Source organism: Tachypleus tridentatus, chromosome 9 (assembly GCF_004210375.1).
Source record: "Tachypleus tridentatus isolate NWPU-2018 chromosome 9, ASM421037v1, whole genome shotgun sequence".
NCBI lineage: Eukaryota > Metazoa > Arthropoda > Merostomata > Xiphosura > Limulidae > Tachypleus > Tachypleus tridentatus.
In genome coordinates this window covers 24,911,246-24,927,109 of record NC_134833.1, presented here as the reverse complement: position 1 = coordinate 24,927,109, position 15,864 = coordinate 24,911,246, and the positions used below count along the sequence as shown (strand labels likewise).

At 33.0% G+C, this 15,864-nt stretch overlaps 1 protein-coding gene across 21 annotated transcripts in view; it reads left to right on the top strand.

The window, feature by feature from the left end:
* Positions 1-4,369: 4,369 nt before the first annotated feature.
* Positions 4,370-15,864, top strand: part of LOC143224875 (cytosolic endo-beta-N-acetylglucosaminidase-like) — a 40,036-nt gene continuing 28,541 nt past the window's right edge. For 4 of the 21 annotated variants that reach the window (XM_076453267.1, XM_076453268.1, XM_076453266.1 and 1 more), the window contains exons 1-2: positions 7,913-10,788; positions 12,895-13,069. In XM_076453267.1, coding sequence (XP_076309382.1) covers positions 10,617-10,788; positions 12,895-13,069 — 347 coding nt within the window. In that variant the 5' untranslated portion in view covers positions 7,913-10,616. Of the gene's footprint in view, positions 5,072-6,275; positions 6,317-7,824; positions 7,893-7,912; positions 10,789-12,894; positions 13,070-14,070; positions 15,350-15,864 lie in introns of those variants that run through there. The other 17 variants (XM_076453284.1, XM_076453275.1, XM_076453283.1 and 14 more) reach the window with 15 other exon arrangements.

Below are 15,864 nucleotides of genomic sequence, written 5' to 3'. Positions count from 1 at the left end.
AGATAAAACTAAATGGATGGAAGCTAGTCATCACCACCTACCACCAACTCTTGGGCTACTCTTTTGCCAACGAATAATGGGATTGCCCGTCACATTATAACGCCGTCACGGCTAAAATGGCGAGCATGTTTGGTGTGACGGGGATTCAAACCAGCAACCCTCAGATCATGAGTTGAGTGCCTTAACCACCTGGCCATGCCTGGTCTTTGTCCAATGGTAAAACGTAACCAAGTTTTGATTTAACGTAAAGCAGAAAATGATCTTTCAGCAGAACATGATGTTGCTGAAACAGTGCTGAATATTTGCACTAACTGAGAATAAGGTGAAAGGAGTTGAAAGATGCCATTCTCATAAATTCATTTTGAGAATTTATATCCCCACAACAAATGGGGATTTTGTTTTTCTTGGTCGAGAAGACCAACCACAATCTTTCTTACTGAAGATAATTGATTCTCATTCAGTATCTCATAATAGTAACAAAATAATGAGACATCATCTGTATCATCTTTTTATGGTAGCATCATGACAGAAGAAAGACCGCAAATAATATATTGATCATTTTCATCAAAACGAGATCAAATTTGGTTTTAAAAGCTTGAACAGTGAGAAAGACGATGGCGTCTTTTGCATGAGAGATTTGATTATCGAAATCTGCAGTAGCAAATGCAAATCCAGCTTCTAAGGCACCTTCTGTCGGTATTCGGAGGCGAGAAATTGTTAGTTCTTTGAAACTGATATCTTGTTCTTCATTAATTATTTATTTTGTGTCTTTCATCAAATTTGAGGCTTCTTCCCATATGTTCGAAAAAGTTTCGTTTGTCTCTAGTGAGTTAAGATTGTTGATTGTCGCATCATCAGATTTTCTCGCCAAAAAGGCATCCATTTTTTCTGACTAAAGGTAAGTTACAAAGATAAAGTTTCACTTTTTAAGTTTTTCCTAAGACTAAAAGAGTGAAGATGAATTCTAAGTCACAGATTTAAACTAAAAGGCCTTTACACATGGCCGAAGTGCTGGGGTCGTTTTAAACAATTTTAAGAAGGGTGAGAATTGTAGCTTCAAGTACACTGCGGGTCTCACTTTGAAATTGAAGTACAATGGCTCCGCGACTTTTTTTTGAATTCCTGAAAAAGTTGGTGACGCTTGGAACTTTCATCGATAAAAGAATGAATTGATTATATCGTTCCTAAAGTGTTTTTCAATTATCGAGTTTTCTTTATGTTTTTTTTTTTTTAAACGGCAAGATTAAGCAAGTGACCACAACAATAGACATAAATTGATTTTGGGACCACAGTTTTGATTAGACTTTGAAGCCCAGTATGTTCACCTTTTATGTTACTGGCACCGTCGTATTCTTGGTCAACTATCCAAGAAAGATTGAGACCCTGTTGCATTGACGTTTCTGTAATCAATTCAAAAAAAGCTTGGGCTTTCATTGATTTCGCCAAGAAAAGGCCTAAAACTTTTCTTTAATGGCACCATCTGAAGCGTAGCGAAGTCAGAGAGAAAGTTACTAGTTGCGACTAACAACCATGGTTTCATCTGAGATGACGGGATATAAAATCACCGGATTTTATTTCATCAGTTATTAATTTTATCACGTTCATCGCGGCCAGATTCAAAATTTATTTTGAATATCCCAACTCAACCATTGTTTATGTCAGTCAACAAGCTCTGTGAACTTTACCTTAAACCAAGGAAGATCCTTACTCCGCAGGTGTAAAAGTTCGAGAACATTCCGTTGATTTATATCAGAAGAATCACAAACATTAAGACGACTTTCATGGTTACCCCTAATGGCAATGTTTTGCTTATCAAGAAAAACGAGTGTTTCTATCACTTTTGAAAGATAAAGTCTGTTCAGTCGTACTTAATTTTCCCTTCTCTTTTGGCTTGAACTAGTTTAAAGCTATGACGAATATGTTGCTTTTGAACGGATCCATGCTATCATTGAATTTTGACGGCTTACACTTTTAGCGTGTTTTTGTAATGTTTCTCGTTTTGACCATTTAATAAATGTGAATGTCTCATAAGATCTTGGAGAAACTTCTCACAAAAGTAACAATTTGCAGAATCAGTATCTTGATAATAAGATACCCAACGAAATTATTTATACAACTTAGTTTGAAATGATCGGTGAATACAGTATATAATCCGAGATGGGAATTTGGAAATTTGTGGTTATTGTGGACCAACAAATTCAAAACCATTATTTTTTCTGCCGATTGCTCTTTCCAAATAGTTTCACTTTGATAATCTTCTGAATCGTTACTGGACGAATTAAATATCTACTATGAGAGGTTCCACCTCTTTCAAAAGAGATTCCTCTTGAAAATCGTGTGCCTCTTTTGAAACAGTGTTTTTTAATTTTGTCAAAACTGGATCAGTCAAACTGATTTCTTGAGAGTTTGAATTAGTCTATACTTCTACTGACTGCTCATTGGTTTTAATTTCCATCGTGAGTGATGATGTAGATGGAGCATAACAAAAAGTTTTCATATATTCTTCTGTGATTCTGATACGATATCAGAGAAATATGGACTTCTATCGGTCTTCAACATATCACTGTGGCAGTTTTAAATATGTCTGTTTCTACAATCATTGTCCATGATTTTTCACATTCTAAGCATTTGACTTTGAAACAATCACTTGCATGTCTTTTTTCCCAGCATTTTTATACTTATTACGAAAAAGACGTAGAACAGAAAAAGGTAAAAACTGATTACTCCACAAATGGAGGAAAAATCAATAAATTGAAAATGACAAGTGTAATCTTAAAAAAATAAACTGAAAATTCATTATTCAAATTACCCCCTGACGTCCCATGCCCTGGTCGGGCTAAAATACGCAAATATTACATGGTCAAAAATTAATGTTTTTAATTTTATTAAATTATTGACAAAATGTAAATACATTTTAGATCGGGCCCGGCATAGCCATGTGGATGAGGCACTACACTCGTAATTCGAGGGTTTGTTTGTTTGTTTTGCAATTTCGCACAAAGCTACTCGAGGGCTATCTGTGCTAGCCGTCCATAATTTAGCAGTGTAAGACTAGAGGGAAGGCAGCTAGTCATCACCACCCACCGCCAACACTTGGGCTACTCTTTAACAACAAATAGTGGGATTGACCGTAACATTATAACGCCCCCACAGCTGAAAGGGCGAGCATGTTTAGCGCGACGGGGATGCGAACCCGCGACCCTCAGATTACGAGTCGCACGCCTTAACACGCTTGGCCATGCCGGGCCGTAATTCGAGGGTGCTGTGTTTTCATCCCCATTATATCATACATGCTCACCCTTTCAGCCGCGTAGGCGTTATAATATGACGGTCAATCCTACTATTCGTTGGTAAAAAAAAAGCCCAAGAGTTGGCGGCAGTGGATAGTGATGACTTCCTTCCCTCTAGTCTTACACTGCTAAATTAGGGACGGCTAGCGCAGATAGCCCACGTATAGCTTTGCGCGAAATTCAAACACAAACATTTTAGATCATAATAAACATATAATAATACATTTAAGTCATTGTTGTTGTTAATTAACCATAAGCTACACAATGGGCTATCTGTGCTCTGCCCCCGGATATCAAACTCCGGTTTTTAGCGTGGGTGGTGATGACTAGCTAGCCTCCCTTTAGTCTTACACGACTAAATTAGGGACGGCTAGGGCAGATAGCCCTCGTGTAGCTTTGCAAGAAATTCAAAAGAAACAAACAAACTATATATATTCATTATTGAACCATATCGAGATGTTTAAGAAAACAATTGATACAGAATTACATTGGTCATCGTATCATCTTGGTTAATTCACTGTTCAATTGTTTCCTTACAGGCATGCGCTCGCGCTTCTACTGTAAGGAAATGGGTGAAATCAAATCTTAATATTTATATTTTTACGGTGTTTTTCTGTCTCTATATCCGATTCATATTTCTTCCCTATTCCTTCCATATTTTCTTTCTTTTTTCGTTTTCCTCTCGTTATTTCCCTCCTTTCCTTTTCTTCTGCATCTTCCTCCAAGAGAGCATGGTTTTCTCTGAAATGGGAGACCAAATGATCCCCCCAACTCATACCTCCCAGGGCGATGTGGTCTATCAGCTGAATTAATAGGTTAATTATTAACGCTTGCTATTAAGTCGCTTTTTTAAAATTCACTGAACATACTGTATCTTTTTGAAAATCGCAATAAGCCTACAGTTTTCCAACAGAAATCACATATGGCATCAATCGCATTCAATAAAGTTCATTTCAGTTTTGCTAGAATTAACTCTAATGTTTCTTTTAAAAATACAATCCTGTTGTATGTCTATCACACATGTAAAAGCACAACAATTGTTTTGTTTTATTTGAGCTTCACACAGAGCTACACGAGAGCTTTCAGTCATGGGTGCGTTGTCTGTGTCCATCAAGCCCACATTTGTTGGTAAAAGAGTAGCCTAAAATTTGGCGGTGATGACTAGTTGCCATTCCTCTGGTCTTTCACTGTTAAATTAGGGATGACTAGCTTTAAGCGAAATTTAAAAACAAATATGTTCGGTGGGACGGGATTTAAACTTGCGAGGCAAATGCCCAAATTACCTCACCAGGACGAGCCGGAAAGCCTCAGCTGAAGATATAGGAAAACACGTGTATACGTGATTTATATTACCCAGTTTGGCTTAAAATAATATTAAATGTTTTAAATTTGTAATGGGTGACTGCTGGATTGTGTTGCTTGTTTTAATAGGTTAAGTATGCGTTTAATATTTACAACGTATAAACGGTAATTTTATGGGTAATATAATTTTATATTAATAAATGTCGCTGGATGATCTATAGGCTGTATCAGTGTATTTGATAACGGTTGAGTGGTAGATGCGCTGTTACTAATAGTGTTGGAGTGGATGTGGACAGGTGTGTTTAATAATTAAGGCTCCTTGTGTGATGAGTTTTATAAGTTTTTTAAATTAACTTGTACAACTACTGCACAATACATCGCCGATAGGAACAACCGATTTCCAATCATGTGAGTGTGAGATGTTAATTTTAATTGTTGAAATCAGTTTTTTATTCTACGACTATTATTAGACATTATGGGTACACGTCTTATATGTTCTTGTTTTTTAAGATATTATTAACTAGATATTGGAATACGTGTGAATTTTGGGAACTTAGGTTTGATACACAATAAAAAAAATCGCATCAGTGTTGGTTGTAGAAAGATTAGTTAAACTTTATTGGGGTGTACAATTTGTAGAGTATATGGGTGATTGTGATAAACTGAGAAACCAAAACGTTCTTATTAAAAAGAAATGCAGTAAAACTGGATTTTTGTTACTAATGGTGTGCCTTTTATGTTTCTACATTTCTTATTTATATTATTATAATTATGTAATCTGTTAATAAAGTTTGCTTATGACATTAATCTGGGCCAACTGTGAATGAGTAGTTAGGAATATACTATGGATCTGGCAGTCCATTGTTGTTCTTGTTCTATTTCCACTTTAAAAGAAAAGAAAATCACATTCAGTAGTTTGGAGCAGTGGGTGCATTATTAAAGGGTGATGGATCATTGTCAAAATTCTCCATTCAGTCAAACAAGTCAGCAATGAGTGCTGTTGACTAGATGCCAGCTGTCAAGTCTTTTAGTTCAAATTCGGGGACAGCTTTTGTAGGTTTCCATTAAAAAAGCTTTTAGTGAACACTAGAAAGAAAAAAAAGAAAAGGCAAAACTCTTTAGAATTTGATCATATGTAAGATGTTTAGGTACTATGGAATGATTGTATCAATTTGTGAGTTGGAGAAATAGTTGGCAAATAGCTGTTAACCTAGTGTGCTTATGAAACAACTTTTTACAGAGTGCAAGTAAAGATGGTATGTGTTTGATATCAATTAGCTATTGATTTTGCCCTATATTGCTGACTTAGCTACAGTTTGTGATAGAGAACAGAAAATATTGGTTACGTGTATAGGGATATAAAAAAAACTAGGGTATGCATATGCATTTCAGAAGTTCTAAATGCAATATACAGACTATACAATAGACAAAAGTGTTTTCTCTCACATAAATACAACCTTATGTTATGATTAATTGTGTGCACATTTGTGCAAGTGGTATAACAGTTATGCATGACCTCCAGCTCAAATTTTAGTTCTACGTGTGTGTTAAAACATTTTTTCCTACAGCTTAGAATGGTCTTGTATTAAATTATAAATGCTAATTTTTGTGTAACAGGTTTTATCTTTTTTTTAATCTATGCTGTACATTACATTGTGCAATAATATAAATTTTCTGATTTAGTGCTGCAAGTTATCAAAGGAAGTCTATCTAACAGAGTTCAGGTAATTATACTGATTAAAGAGGAACTTTCATAGTGATAAGTAAATATCATACAAACTACTAAGCCAGTGCTCTGTTATTAGTAGTAAAACTTATAAATAATATTAATATTTATTTATAAATAGTGATAAGAAGTCAAAAGAAGTAAATTCAAGATTCATATGATTACTTAAGTTGAAATAAGTTAAGATCCCAACTCACTTTAAGATGAAGTGATCAACATTAAGTTTATGATATTTAATATGGGATCTGATAGGGATAAAAAATTCTGATTCCTTGTGCTATATTTCTAAAGATGATATGATGTGCAACACATAAGATAAGCTAAATAACTTGTATGGTTGGGGGTTAGAAAGTGCTTAATTAAATTGTAGGTTATGTTGTTTCTTTTGGTGTATTAAAGGACCTAGTCCTGTAACCCTGGTTCTTTCTTATTTAAATTGTGTTGATGAAACCATAATTAGTAAATTAGATAAGTTTTGTGATGATGACAATATGGAATTTGTAAATTTGATAAATATTTGCAAATGACTGTCAATTATAAATATAAGGTTATGCATTTTGGTTTCAGTAATTTAGATCACTCATTCAATAGTATGACTGAAGAAAAAGATTGTTCCTTGGTAGTGAATAAGTTACTAAAGCCATTAAACAAATGTTAGTAGTAATGCAAATAGAATTTTATGTTGTAATTATAGACAGCTTGTTTACAATTGAAAAAATGTAATTAACTCTACACAAAGTACAAGTGAGGCTTTGTTTTGGATAATACTGTTTACAGGGTTCAGAGGAAGGTTACTGGAATGATTTCAGTGATGGAATGGTTATCTTACAGGTAGAGGTTAATTCCATGGAATTAAATATCATCAAGAGTAGTTTAGGACTAGACTTTATGAAAATTTCAGAGAGGATAAAGGAAATCCTGAAATACAAAAAAATTTATCTTAGATTTTGGTTTTCTTAGGGGTGGAGGGATAGGAACATCTAAAGTAAATATTGCTTGTTATATGTAATATTATGTTATATTGAAAATTGGAAGGTACAACTAAGGTTTTTGCCCACTTCCTTTTCTGAAACTGTTTCAAAATTTTAAAACTTGACAATTCCTGATGTCCAGTAATTATTAATTCCATCAAACTAAATTCTGTGTTTTGAGTAAGATGCATAAGGCAAGATTTGTAGTGTTTAATCCATCTTTATTTTATGGTGTAATATTTCATAAAGTGTTTTTTTGTTTAGAATTTCTGTTATCAGACTACACAAATTTTCTCAGAAAAAAAGTAACACTAACTGGCCTTTAAGTTTCAGATTGTATTACCCCTTTTCGAAGAGGAGTAACAATAGTAACTACCCAGTACTCAGACGCCTGACCAAAGTTTATTGAGTAATTAAAAATAAAAAAGGGGAGGGTTGCATATTTTATTTTTAACCTCATTTAAATAATAAAAAGTGATATTACATTTAGTTCTGGCTTCAGTTATGTGATTAATAAATATTCCTTTATCCAAAGAACTATTTCATTCTTTGCTGAGCAGTCAATATAGAAATCTGTGTCATTTGGTGTTCCTTTATTGCAGTGTAAGTAAATGTTAAACTAATATTCTTTAAGATTTATTTTAATTCGTGCTGCTAGGTGAGATGTCAACAACATGTACATGTGAATTTATAAGTGATATACAGTTATAGCAATATAATTGTATCTTTCACCTTGAACAAATCTTTTATGTGTACTTTGATATGTAAATAATACCTTCAGTAATATTTGTGGATCTGATGTTTCTAAAATATTCAAAATGTTTTTTTCCATTTTGAATTTTGAAGGACCCATAAAGGGTAATATAACAGCCAAGATGTGTTTAGGTACTTCGTGATTGTTTATCCTCTTAAATTATTCATTCATTATTTTCTTAATCAGTTTTACAAGGAAACAATTCTTTTTAAGAAATCTTTTTACGTTACTCCATTCTAAGATGAATGACAAAATCAGTGCTTGTTCACTTAAAGGCTGTGTGAATCAACACAAATTGGTTTTGGAAACAGAAGAATAAAACTACTGTAACTGAAATATAAATATGAAATAATTGTTTTATAGTGACATGATATTAATAATGTTTTTTCTCTGTTAAAAGCCTGTAAAAGTAAAAGATAATGTAGATTCTGCATTTTCTTCAAAAGTATATTTCAAATTTTGATGTCTCATTCAAATACAATAACAGTTTTTGTCTGTGACATTTGCTTTTGAAAAATACAAATGCATCAACTAAATATCTTTTTATAAAGAACTGGCTTGAAATCAAGACATCATTGTATGATGTTGTATCTGCAGCTATTTCTTGATAGCATAGGAAGACAGAGTTAACTTAAAACCCATTGGTGTGACATCAAGTTGGTCATAAATTTTGTTTGAAAAAGAGAATGTGAATCATTTTGTTCTAAAATTAGGCCTTTAGTTACAGTTTACAGCATCATAGTTTTCAAATTAAGTTAGTACGTAGATCAATTACTTCTTGTAATAGGATATTAGAGAATAATAATTCATTACCTGGCACTGTATACCAATTCAATGAAAATTAGATTTGAGGTATTTACACATATCAAAACTAAATTTTTACTGTGTTCATTGGTGATTTCACAAACTCCAACAGAACATTTTTTCAGTTTAATTAAATGTGTCATATTAAATACAGTAGGTTTGTAAATTTTAGGTAATTCATTAAATATTCCCCATTGTGAACTTACTAGTCTGATATTATGTTAAATTTGTACTCTCTCTCTTCATCTACTTGTTTTTCTTTCTTACTCAGCTTCTTTTTTCATTCTTACTTCTTCCATTCTTTTAGGAGCTTGTATATATAATGACTGGTTATTGTCACTTGTAATAAAAGTTCAGAGTTCTATACAATTAAAGTAACTTTATCAGTTTCATGTAAAGACAGACCAATGATTAAAAAAAATGGTATAATTGATTCTTGAACATTAGCTTAACAGTAATAGTGTTGACATTAGGCTATTGATAATTTAGTATTGTATTTATTTTTAGATTGTAAGTGATAAATACAACAGCTATGGCTAGTGATGCTGTTGATAATGTGATACATTGCAAGACAGAGACATATATGAAAACTGTGAGTGACTGTGTGAAGGGTTATGAGGCAGCTTTTACAAATGACCTGGGGCTGGCTGGAGAGAATTTACTCTCTTTGGTGTAATAGGTGCCATAAGTGGGCTTTTCGAAAACTTGGGACTTGCATGTAGATTTAAGGAAGCAAGTATTGAAGATTTAGAAATTGCTTGTAGAATTTGTAGGCTGGAGAAGAATATGGAGACTATTATAATTAAAATAGAGGCAATACATAGAGAATTAATTGTAGACTGTGGGAAATAGCAATGGGATTTCAAGAGGAGCTTAAGGTTTTACATATAAGGAATGCATAATCTAACCAAGTTAAGGAAGTAAGAAAGTCTTCAGACAGGTTGATAAAGGTACTTAAAGATAAAGGTTGTAAAATAACTTTGTTAGGGATATTGCCCAGAATTAACTGTGGGAATGCAGTTGTAAGTAGGTCACAAGTGCTAAATGCTAGGTTTAGATTAGTATCTAAGGATGAGCATATTGGTTGGTTGGATTTGTGAGATCAGTTCAGTGGAAGAAACAAGTTTTTTTGGAATGGATGGTTTACTTTGAGTATAAGATGGGATTGGGTTGTTTGTTTTGCTATTAACTCAGTTGTAAGGGAAATTTTATACTATGACTAAACAGTAGTGAGGGCAAGGAAAAACTAAATGCAGAAAAAAGAATTGGAGGCAGAGAAAAGTTTAGCAGAGGAAATTAGTATAGCATATAGTTATAACATCAGGCTTAACAGTCATTATTGTAATGCTGGAAGTTCAAGAAATGAAATAGGTTACTTTAGATCACTGGTAGAAATAGAGGATTTGAATATAATAGGAATTACCAACACATGGTTAAACATAGATTATTGGATGCTACATATTTCTTTGCAATACAGGGTTAGATGTTGTTTAATAGGGATAAGGTACTAATTGTAGGTGATTTATATTTCAGGCACATTGATTGGGAATAATAGGTGTAACTATGAGGGAGAAAGGTTTTTGGAAATTGTTCAGGATGTTTTTTTTTGTGTTTTTTTTCACCAAACAATAAAGGAAACTACTAGAAACAATGCTATTTTGAACCATGCTATTGTTAAATTCAAATGTAGAAACAAACAAGAGGGTGAAAGTTGGAGAAAATAGAGTGGAAGTGATCATTGCTCTGTTAGGTTAAATGTTTTGCTGTATATGGAGGTAAGGAATAATGATATTTCATATTCTTTGACAGATTGTTTAGGCAGAGTATTCATGATTAAACTTTGCAAATGGACAGCAACTGCCAGTTGTGGAGACACAGACACAAGTGTAGAGGACAACGTTTCAAAAGTCTTCTATCTTTCGTCTTCAAGTCGGTGTGTGTGTGTGTAGGTGTTGTCAGTCTTTCATAGTGTCCTGGTGGATTGTGGATAGCATGTTATGATTGGTTGGAATATCATTGTTTCTGATTGGAGGAAAGATTTCCTGTGGATTCAACAAATTGAAGCCACAGGTTACTCACCTCTAATTCAGAATCTCTCTTTGGTGAAGGTTTAATAGTGTTAATTTTAAGTGATTCTTTGATTTTTCTAGTCTACCAGAATTTCTCTGTGTCGATTATTCTAGTTTTCTCCCAGTTTATTCTGTGTTTAGCTGATGTAGTGTGCTCTGCAATGGCTGAATTTCGTGTTTTCATGAGTCTTGTACTATCTTTATGTTCTTTTATTCTTGTTGCAAGTTTTTTCCATTTCTCCAATGTACATATAGTTGCAGGAACACGAATTTTCATAGATGACATTTTTGAGATTCTCTTTGGTAGATTGCTGTTTGTTTTTTACCAGAATGGACCTTAAGATATTGTAGAATTTTCACCAGACTTCCATGTTGAATATTTTTTGGTTGTGTGTTTTAGTTTTTCACTGAAATGATGTAGGTATGGTAGATAAATGGTGGTAGTAGTGATAACTTTCTGATCTTTTCTTTCTGTTGTGACCTTCAAGGAGTTTTTGATGAAGGAGGAGGTGTAGCAAATAGCAACCTACCAAAGAGAAACTCAGAAACATCACTTGTGAAATTTTGTTTCTTTTCTCCTGTCCATTTCCTCAGTATGTTTCTGCTCTTTTCATGATCTTCTTTTATTTCTTGTATGGGCTGTTTATTGCTATCTTGCTCAGAGTGTTCCTTACTGTTGAATCTGCTACTGTCTGTTTTTAATGTGGTACATTTCCCCTTCTTGAAACTTGTCTCCTTCCACTTTAACTGGATGGGTTTGTAAGCTCATCTATTTACATATTCTTTGAGCGAGTCTGACTATATACTGTTTTGGGTTTCCTGCTACCAAATCTGGTGTGTCACAGCTGCCTCTATTCCTTCTTTTTTTGTTGCCAGCATTTGGAGATCTTACCAGCTGGTATGTAAACTACAATAAACACATTCATCTTCTATTACTTACATTATTGGCTAGTTTCTTGTGCCTCTGGTTTTTGATTGTTCAATCACCATTATCCAGTGTACTCAAAACATTTTGATAAGTTTGCCTGTCATGTTCTTCAGTTATCTCTTGTCATTCATTCTTTGCATTGGCACTTCCATATGTGCACCATTATTTTTGTACACATTCCAACACAGTGCAAGATCATCAACACATGCATATACACACACATGAACAAGAGGAGTCAAGTTTCAGTGAAGATCTATACTATAATTTCATTATGTTTGGTGTCATTGGAACCCACCAAGTAACCATCATTGCCTCCCAGAGAACACTTACCCAAAATTTGCACCCAATGAGGGAGAAAAGAAAGAGTTAATCCTGTGTGACCCAGTTTGTTGTCTATTGTTGATATTGACTTTTCATCAAGATTAACCCTCAATGTAAATTCCTGTACATGGTGAGGAGACTTCCCAGGAAGGGTCTGTTCTTTCAGTTTACCTCCTCTAGAATCTAAACATCACCACACATGGCAAACTTGTGTAGAAAAGAAACTTAAACTTGTTTTCTATAAAGCATAGAAGAATTAGTGTTAATTTGATATAAATGTTTAAAAGATGTTACAGATTTAGATAATGATTTTATAGACTGCATAATGAAATATAACAAGTTTGCAAATGTGAACTTGCATGTTGAGGATAATACTGTAGTTTTAAGCATTGGAAGCCCAAAAAGAGAATTTACTTTTTTGTTGAATAGTTACTTTAAGATTGTAATTTGTGCCTACTCTAAATTTGTTTTAACTTTTGGTTTTTTAAGAAATTGTTTAAAAACAAGAAAATGGCTAGATAATAAAGCAGAAATTACTTGTAATATCCTCACTTATTATGTATTTATGCATTTTTATATTAACTGGAGTGTTCCCAACTTGTTAGCCATAATGTTTTTAAACTAGTAACCAAAGAGTTAAGGTATGTTATAAATAACCTCTTCATAATAATCTTAAGACCTTTAGGAGACACTCACTTGTATGATTTATTGATTTTGTGTTTTATCCAGTGATCATGGAATGTGCCCCCATTAAAACACTTAGTGAAGTATTGAAATGGAAGGAATCACCACAGTTATTGTCTTCAAAGTCAGTAACGTTAAGAAAGAGGGTAAAATATCAAACTTCATGTATTCCTCGTACTCTTGTGTGTCATGATATGCAAGGTGGTTATTTGGATGACAGGTGAGACAGAATGACTTTTATCAGTACTAGACAATTTCTTTTAAACATACATAGTATATATTTGTTATTTTTTATTAGTTTGTAAATGGTGTAGTTTTTAGTTTATGATAAATAAAAATGAGTGGGTTGTTTTTGAAACTTGTAGGTTGGGAGATTGCATCCACTTTTGTTTATTATATTTATATTTTTCATACCTTCTTGTATGGTGTTTAGTTGAGCTGTCTCTAGTTTTTTTTAATGCTTGAAGCCAACTCTCACCTTGTTAGAGTTAACTGTATCACTTATCTTGCAGTGAGACAAAATGGTTGACACTGGATGGCAATGAGATTTTAGTCATAGTAGGTATCAGGAGTGCACATCTCATCATAATAGTTGATATGATACATGTATAGATGTTGATGGTGCAATATTCCAAGTAAATTTATTATGCTGAGACTAATGAGTACCACTATTTTTTAGTGTTATTTTTAAGGTATGGCAAAGTGCGTGTTTTTGTCTGTTTTAGATAGGTTGGGGAAAAGCTGTTAAAATAATATATTTCACTTAGTGCTATTGCATATTTAAACCTTTTTTATTAGTTTTATTTCAAGAGATTTTGTAACCTGTAGGATTTTTTTTAAGCATCACGATTTGTATGGAATTTGTCAGAACTGAATGCTAGGAATTCAGTTTACTGTATTTAATGATGTTCAACCTATGATATATATTTTGAACATTAATGATTGAAAAAGAACATGTAACTAAATTTATCATAAATGTATGCATAACTGCACATGTATGCAAAAACTGTACATTTATAAACTTAATGCAAATATTTGTAAATTATACAAATTTTAACAGAGAAAGACCAGTTTAATTCATAAATCATCTTGGAGAAGATGGTTTTAGTTATGTTTTTTTTTCTTTGTGTGAAAAATATAGATAAACAACTGTTATAATTGATGTGAAATGTGTTTAGGTAGACTGGTTAATTTGGTAACCACTTTCCTTACCTTGTTTAGGTGAGCCTGATATTAATCATGGAAGAGCTCTTTCTGACATTCTTCTATTAATTTTAAAATAAATGAAGAAATACTTTGCTCAAAACAAATAAGGGATAATCAGATTTTCTGTATTCTTTTTATGAAGAAACAGTACCATTATTCATTAATGTCACTGACACCTGTGGATTAATTTTTGAGAAAAAACAGTGTTGTCTGGTGCTGTATTTTAACATGAACATTTCGATGGTAAAGTGAAGGAAATATTGTATCTTCTCACTTAGCAGTTTGAACAAAAACAGAGCAAGTAAAAATGTGAAGACTTCAGTGAAAGTCTTTAGATATTTAAGAGATGTGAAAGAAATGTTTTCCAAACACTGGTCTAAGACAACTAACCATAGAAAAATGACTTCAAGTTTGACAAGACAAGGTTCAAAATTGGTGGACTTTTTCAGACCACTATTACAGTTGGCTAGAGAATTGGACAAGGTACTGCAATGCTGAAAAGCTCTAAAAGGCACCTGCTATTTGGCAGCATGAGTTAAACACAACTAGTGGACCTAAGCTTCCCAACGAAATCAACAGACAAAAGTAGCAGCTGAATGACAAGTCTATCATGCAAAAGCTTGGAAACAGGCTTTGCAAGGTAGGCCTTTATGTGAATTGACAAAAAATGTATATAGTCTGTAAAACACCACTACAAAATCACATGTTTTTATTTTATAATTTCTATTCATGCTGCAGGATGACATGAGATGTAAAGAGTGGTCAGGGCCAAATTCAACCTTACTTTCACAATGGAAATACACATGTAACAGTAATAGTATACTGATTTACTCAGGAAACATTATTAATTGAAATGCTAACCTTTATTTGTTGTGATATGGCACTATGAATGTCAAACATCACAATGATGCAGAGTTACAACTATTAGTGTTGCCATGTGCAGGTGCAGTTCATTAGAACTTTTTAATAGTGAATGATAACTGCTTAACATCTTCCTCAAAGAAGAGGATATAGCATGAATGCATTGGTCAGCATGCTTATCAGATTGGAATCTGTTTGAAGATAGTGAGGGTTACTGTTTGAAGATTTTTCTTGCAGAATGTGATTCACCTCCAGTTGGTGCTGATAATTCTAAAGCAACCCTGGTATTACCTCAGCAACTCATTGATCTATTACTTGCATTTATGTCCAAGGTGTTTATACCGTACTGTATATTTTCTAATCAGTTAATGGGCTGCAAGATCTGTAGTTTTTACTTATCATAGACATAATAAAAAAAACTGATTACCTTTTATTTGCTCTTTGTAGTTATATATTTAATAAATGAAAGTAGCATAGTTAGTAGAGTAGTGTGTGTACCCATCAAACTAGGATAAGTGATATTGTGTCTACACTTGTATATATGCATTGAATTCAAAAGTGTGGCTTGCCATTAGTAAAACTGTGTGATGTTGAATAAATTAATTTGTGGCTGTTTTGGTTCAACCAAGTTGCTCTGTTGTGAACATGAAACATCTTGCCTATTTTTTTTTTTTAATTTAAAAATGCCTTTTTATTAGTTGGTCTATTAGTAGTTTAATAGTTACAAGAGTGGAACTTATTTCAGTACTAGTACTATATGAGTTACAACATGCTGATAAATATGCCAATGCTTTGAGACAATTTTAAGATGCACGTTTTTCAGAAGTGATACAAAGAAATGCTTTCTTTTACTGCATAAAAAACAGTTTTGTATTTCATCATTTATAATTTTGACTTGTCTTATGTTCACTGAGCTTTATACATTAAAATTAATTTTATTAAAAACAT